At 40.3% G+C, this 5,627-nt stretch overlaps 1 protein-coding gene across 1 annotated transcript; it reads left to right on the forward strand.

Annotated features, from left to right (window-relative positions):
• The first annotated feature begins 2,716 nt into the window (after positions 1–2,716).
• Positions 2,717–5,102, forward strand: LOC306939049 (complement C1q-like protein 4). Its single transcript, XM_079523506.1, has 5 exons — positions 2,717–2,796; positions 3,158–3,229; positions 3,437–3,520; positions 3,771–3,902; positions 4,599–5,102. Exons 1-5 carry the CDS (start codon positions 2,736–2,738, stop codon positions 4,880–4,882), a joined length of 633 nt encoding a protein of 210 aa, XP_079379632.1. The 5' UTR covers positions 2,717–2,735; the 3' UTR covers positions 4,883–5,102.
• The last annotated feature ends 525 nt before the right edge of the window (positions 5,103–5,627 follow it).

Below are 5,627 nucleotides of genomic sequence, written 5' to 3' on the forward strand. Positions count from 1 at the left end.
TAGACCCATGATTCTGTACAAAAATTGCTGTGGGCCCTCTTTGTCTTGCTGTCTGGCAGTACTAAGCTCCTGAAAAAGCTCAGTGCTGTTTTTGTCTCTGATATGGGAACGGAGAAACCGTTTTAACTCACTCATAGTAAGGTCATCTTTGTTAGTTAACATTTCTCTGAATGTACCAGGTGTAGTGATCTTAAGCACAGTGCGGATAACCTCTGACTCACTAAACCCTTCATGTAACCCTTCATCCATCTGTTTACAAAGGCTACTGAATGACATTTCAGACCCTGTGTCAGAAATCTGTCCACCATAAAGTTTAAACTCTCTGCGTGGAAACAGAGCAGCTACATCAGTAAGTCTCACCACCTGCTCACCACTACTGGAGTACGGACTGGCACGGCCAGGAGGGGCACCACCTGCACTGTTGGTGATGGATCTGGCTGGCGATATAGTGGCAAGGTTCCTGGTTGGTGTGCTAGTGTCTCTGTCCATAGTCGATGGAGGTGCGTGAAGGTCTCTTTCCCTGGATGGGGACAGCAGGTGACTGTCCATGGTCGCTGTAGTTGAACTGGTCTGTTGAGTCGCTGCATCTTCTGTCTGGAGAGGTGCAGTCTCAACCACTCTTCTCACGTCCGCTCCTTCCACAGTACCTCTTCCATCCAGGAGTCGGAACATGTCATCGATCATGTCGTTGAGGGGAAGGATTTGTGACATGCCTTCATCCTCCATTTCTTTCAACTTGTCACCTTTCAGGTAGTCGACAATCAAATCAAACAGTTCTGGTTCACTCAAAGCCGCAAGCTCCTCAGCTTCTCTGTATTCATCAACAGCACTGGCAACAGTCTGTAGCTGACTGGTACTCAAAGCTAAGAGTCTCTTTTGGATCGTGAATATCAGCATTCGTCGTGGGGTTGTGGTAGTAGCCATCTTTAGCGCCCGTGGTCTCTACTCTCTGGATGACGCACAGCAATGCAGCCTTCCCTGAAGCTTTAGACACAGGTTCTCTCCGTGGCAGTTCCCACTTTCCCAGCTAGGTGGCGCTGTATCCCGGACGAGCCCCCAATTGTTACCGGCCTCAGACCTAGGGGAGTCTGGGTCGGTACAAGCGATACACAGGCTTGAATGCGCTGTGGATCTGTGAAAAACGAGGAATGGGACACATTCTTTAGTGTTGCGTAGCTCGGTCTGCAGCGGTTTATTACTGACTCAATGTATCAACATTCAGTAATAAAATATATCAAAATAATAACAACAGACATCTTACTTCACAATAGCTCCAAAAGTACAAAAGACAATAAACCAAATAAATCAAAAATAAACTGTATCCTTCATGAAACCAAAAATAAAGCATTGTGCACTTTATAACCCTTTTGACAATATATCCAATCTGTATTCTTACTCTTAATACTGTAGTCAGAACACTCAGATTCCATGTATCATCATAACAATACATTTCCTGTCAGAACACTCAGATTGCATTTATCATCATAACAATACATTTCCTGAATCTAATACTCTTCTTCATTCACACCATCAGCTCAAATACACATTCAAAAGAACACGTTTTCATCCTGACACGCACGCACGCACGTGCGCACCACGTGTGGCGTCTGTGTGGTAACACAGTGTAACACTACCTGGCTAACTACCTGGCAGCAGCCATTATTCAACTCAATCAAAACAATAAAGCTACTGGTCCAAACTCACTTCAAGTACACTCAAAACGTTACTAAACATGTCACTGACAGTTCACAGTAGTTTCAACATCATTAGGAATGTTTAGATATCATATTTATACCTGTGAAAAACGAGGAATGGGACACATTCTTTAGTGTTGCGTAGCTCGATCAGCAGCGGTTTATTACTGACTGCGCATGTGCGGGACCGAGACTATAGGCAGTTCCTCTATGATTCACAGAAGCGCATGAGCGCCATCTATTGACTAGGAAGTCTAATAAGATGTGGCATCTCATAGAAAAGTGTCAATAATGTTAGAATAGTTCTAATAAATCTTAAAAATGGGGGGTGTATGTTTTAGTGCAAAACTACAATAGAGGCTATTTCTGAACCCTCTACATATGCACACCGACTGAGTTGAATTATCTGTCTGTCTATGTCTGCACCTCTCTTATCTATCTCTACTGTATGTCTTTCCTGGAATGAATGCTTTCCTCATAGGCAAAACCGGTATGATCAGCTTAGAGCGGTAATACATGAATACTAGACTTCCTTGATAGTTGTGCAGTCCCCACGTGTCTTATCAGACAATGAGAAGTGTTTAAATTCCTTGTTCTTTCCTTACAGGAAGGAACATGGTTAACATGGTAACATGGTCTGAGCAAGGAACTTAACCCGAGCGCTCATCATGGGCTGAAGCAGCTGTAATGCACGTGACAATAAACCCTTGAACTTTGTAATACAACCCATGATGTAGAATAGATAATGGTATCTAAGGGACACTATATAAAGCCTGGTTTGAGATAGAAAATCTCAAATTGAAGCCTAGATTAGAATCAGAAACAATAGTGAGCCGAAAACTTTTGGAACCATAGTGGTACAATTAGAAAAGGGGATAAAAAGAGAGTCTGAGAATGGTCATCGCTGTGGCTCCTCTGCTGTTGCTGCTGGTCTTCCCTGTGTCTGGATCACAGGTTCTAACTAATGCCTTAGTAGAAGACACCGTCCAACAGGCCCACCAATTTATTCCACCTGATGACATCCACTCTGTGCTGAGAGAGATGAGTGCCAAGTTGGCAGAACAGATGGTGGAAATGAGACATCTACTACAAGAGAATAAAGGTGCAGTATTACAGTCCCCACTGTTATGTGTATTCATGTAGTTGTATATTGTCATGGCAGAAAGACAATGAAGGTACAGTTGTACAGTATGTTCAGTGATTGATACGTTGAAAGTAATAGCTAGCTACAACACAAATTCTTTGAGAAATGCCTCACCACTTTCCCCCTCTGAAACACGGACTACAGTATAATTTCATATTAGGAGGAAGAAACCACAAATCAACACAAATAATTACTATTTCATTGTTCAGTTAATTTACTATTCATCTGAAAAATGTGAAGGGAGACTGAGTAAAGACAAATAAATAAATAAATAAATGAGCATCAATACTTTCCCCTCAAATTCTTTGTTGATTTGCAGAGCACTCAGTTAAGCTTCAGCAACTGGAGGGGCAGAAGGCTGAAGTTGAAAAGCTGAAGAGACAACTTGAAGGTGTGGTGAACTTATTAAACGTGGTAACACCAGTATCTTTTGACAACATAATATATAATATCCTTAAAGCTGTTTTATACTTCATCACACAAATCCTTTAACAATGTCACTTTGGTTTGAATCCACCATGGTGCTTTTGTCAGGCGTCTAGGAGCTGTAGTAATTCTATAGTTATTTGATGATTGCATATCTTATTTAACATAACAGCTCAAGCAGCAGAGCTGACCTCCATGAAAGCCAGGTCAAACATCACAGAAAACCAGGTAGAGGCTCTAAACAGAGATAATACAGGTAAGAAATTGTCAACATAAATAATTCTGATCAAATCTGAATGAATAAGAATCCTGTTTTCTGTTTCATTTTATTGTCACATAATGACACAAAGTTCACTTTATATTTGGGGACCCACCTGGTTTACTCATCATAACAGGTACTATGTGTTCTCCCATGGTGTCAATGATCCCCATAGGTAGGATAGTAGGACCAGTACCAGGAGCTTGGGAAGTGCCTCTCTAAATAAAGATGACATTGTTCTTTTCAGTCAAACGGGTGGCCTTCTCAGCCTCACTGTTGGCTTCAGGATCTGGTGAAACTGGCCCATTTAACACACATGTGCCTCTGAGGTACAGACATGTTGTCACTAACATCGGCAATGCCTACAACCCAGACTCAGGTATTACACACACATACTTATTCTACACTTCTTCTGCATAGCTTTTCTCAGCTGCCTTTTTATACATCTTTCGTTTCAGAATTGAAATTCTCACATATTCTCAAACCTCCACATCTTTGTGAAAGCAATTCTTTTGAACAAATTGCAAATGCTTTGGCACATTCATGCAATTAGAAATATGCAATGTTGACTTCCTCCAAAACATTAGTTGAACCAGTTGTCATAATCTGTCAAACATTTTCCATTCTGTATTCCTTTTTTTTCTTTTTTTCTTTTTAAAATACAACCTACATTTTGTATGAGATCTGTAGCCTGGATGTGTAGAAAGACTGAACTGTAATACACCATACATGTCACATGTCCACTTGTCCAGTTCCGCCTAAGAAGGGTTTCCTTATATTCACATTTATAATATAATTTTGTAGCACCCTTGTGAAGTAAAACAATCTCATCTAGCCTTTTTCTTCTCTGTATCACAGTGGCATGGTCTGTCAACACATTGCATCATAGTAACAAATGAATATCCTACATACAGTAATGTGTGTACTTTGCACTATAATCAATAATGAGATATTATATATATTATATGCCATACAGAAAAAGTTAACTTCCATTTTCAACGACTGTCATCAAAACCTTAGCCATAGTTTTCAAGTATGTACTGCAAAATACTTATTTTAATACAATATTTTGCAGGTTTCTTCATTTCACCGGTGAGAGGTGTCTACCACTTCCAGTGGAAAGTGGGCTCACATGGACATGCTTCCCATGGCTCCGGTGGTGCCTTGATTAAGAATGGAATACATGTTTGTATTGCCTATGAACGTCAGCCATCCGGTTATGGTAGTTCATCTAATGGTGTCTCTTTGCTGATGGAGGTGGGAGATGTAGTCTTCATACGTCTTTGGCAAAACACCAGAATGTATGACAGTGGCAACCATCACAGCACCTTCAGTGGTCACTTGCTGTTCACCATGTGAGGAAAACTATTTGAATCTCTGTTATTTTCCCCAGCAAATGATACATTTTAAAACATTTTTGAAACACTCCAAATTGATTACTGATAATGTTAAGAATAGGAACGAGAGTAAGAATAACATCTGTGTCTCTTTCAACAAGATTCATTTACAATTGATGTGTGTATTCATGGCTTGTTTCATGTTACACCTTACTGTTATTGTGCAGGAGGATGCTAAACGCACACCAGTCTTCGTAGTGGTGCCAGCTCATGGCAGAAACATCTAAAAAGTCTTAAAAAGACAAAAGAGTGGCTGCACACACTGATAGCCAAAGTGCCGATTATTTATTTGGATGCAGAGTAGGAACCAACGTTTCGGCAGATGCAACTGCCTTCTTCAGGGTATATCACCTTACTTTTATAACAGAAAGGAGAGGTCGCACAACTCGTAGTCCAGAAGATGCCAAAAAATACTTTTTATTTACCAACGTTTCGACAAACTAGTTGCCTTCTTCAGGGTATGAAGCCTTACTTTTATAGCCTATGTATACAAGCCTATATGTACTGTATACAATTCATATTCCTTGTGTTGTTGTAATCATGTGTTACAACACGTTGTTGTAAACTGTGCCCATATAGGTAAGGTATATGCTGCTCTTTTAACAGCATAATTTATTTCACTATAGTTTGCAACAAGTTTTTTACCCGCTTTATACCTGTGTGTGATGTGACAATAAAGTTGATCTGATCAATAAAGTTGATCACTG

The sequence above is a fragment of the Electrona antarctica genome (genome assembly GCF_951216825.1).
Source record: "Electrona antarctica genome assembly, chromosome: 2".
NCBI lineage: Eukaryota > Metazoa > Chordata > Actinopteri > Myctophiformes > Myctophidae > Electrona > Electrona antarctica.

Bases quoted from the DNA above. Each gene is read 5' to 3' on its own strand.
- LOC306939049 (XM_079523506.1), top strand. From the start codon at position 2,736: ATGAGTGCCAAGTTGGCAGAACAGATGGTGGAAATGAGACATCTACTA. The intron at 3,230-3,436 runs GTGTGGTGAACT...TTAACATAACAG, and splicing joins GCTGAAGAGACAACTTGAAG to CTCAAGCAGCAGAGCTGACC. The intron at 3,521-3,770 runs GTAAGAAATTGT...TGTTCTTTTCAG, and splicing joins TCTAAACAGAGATAATACAG to TCAAACGGGTGGCCTTCTCA.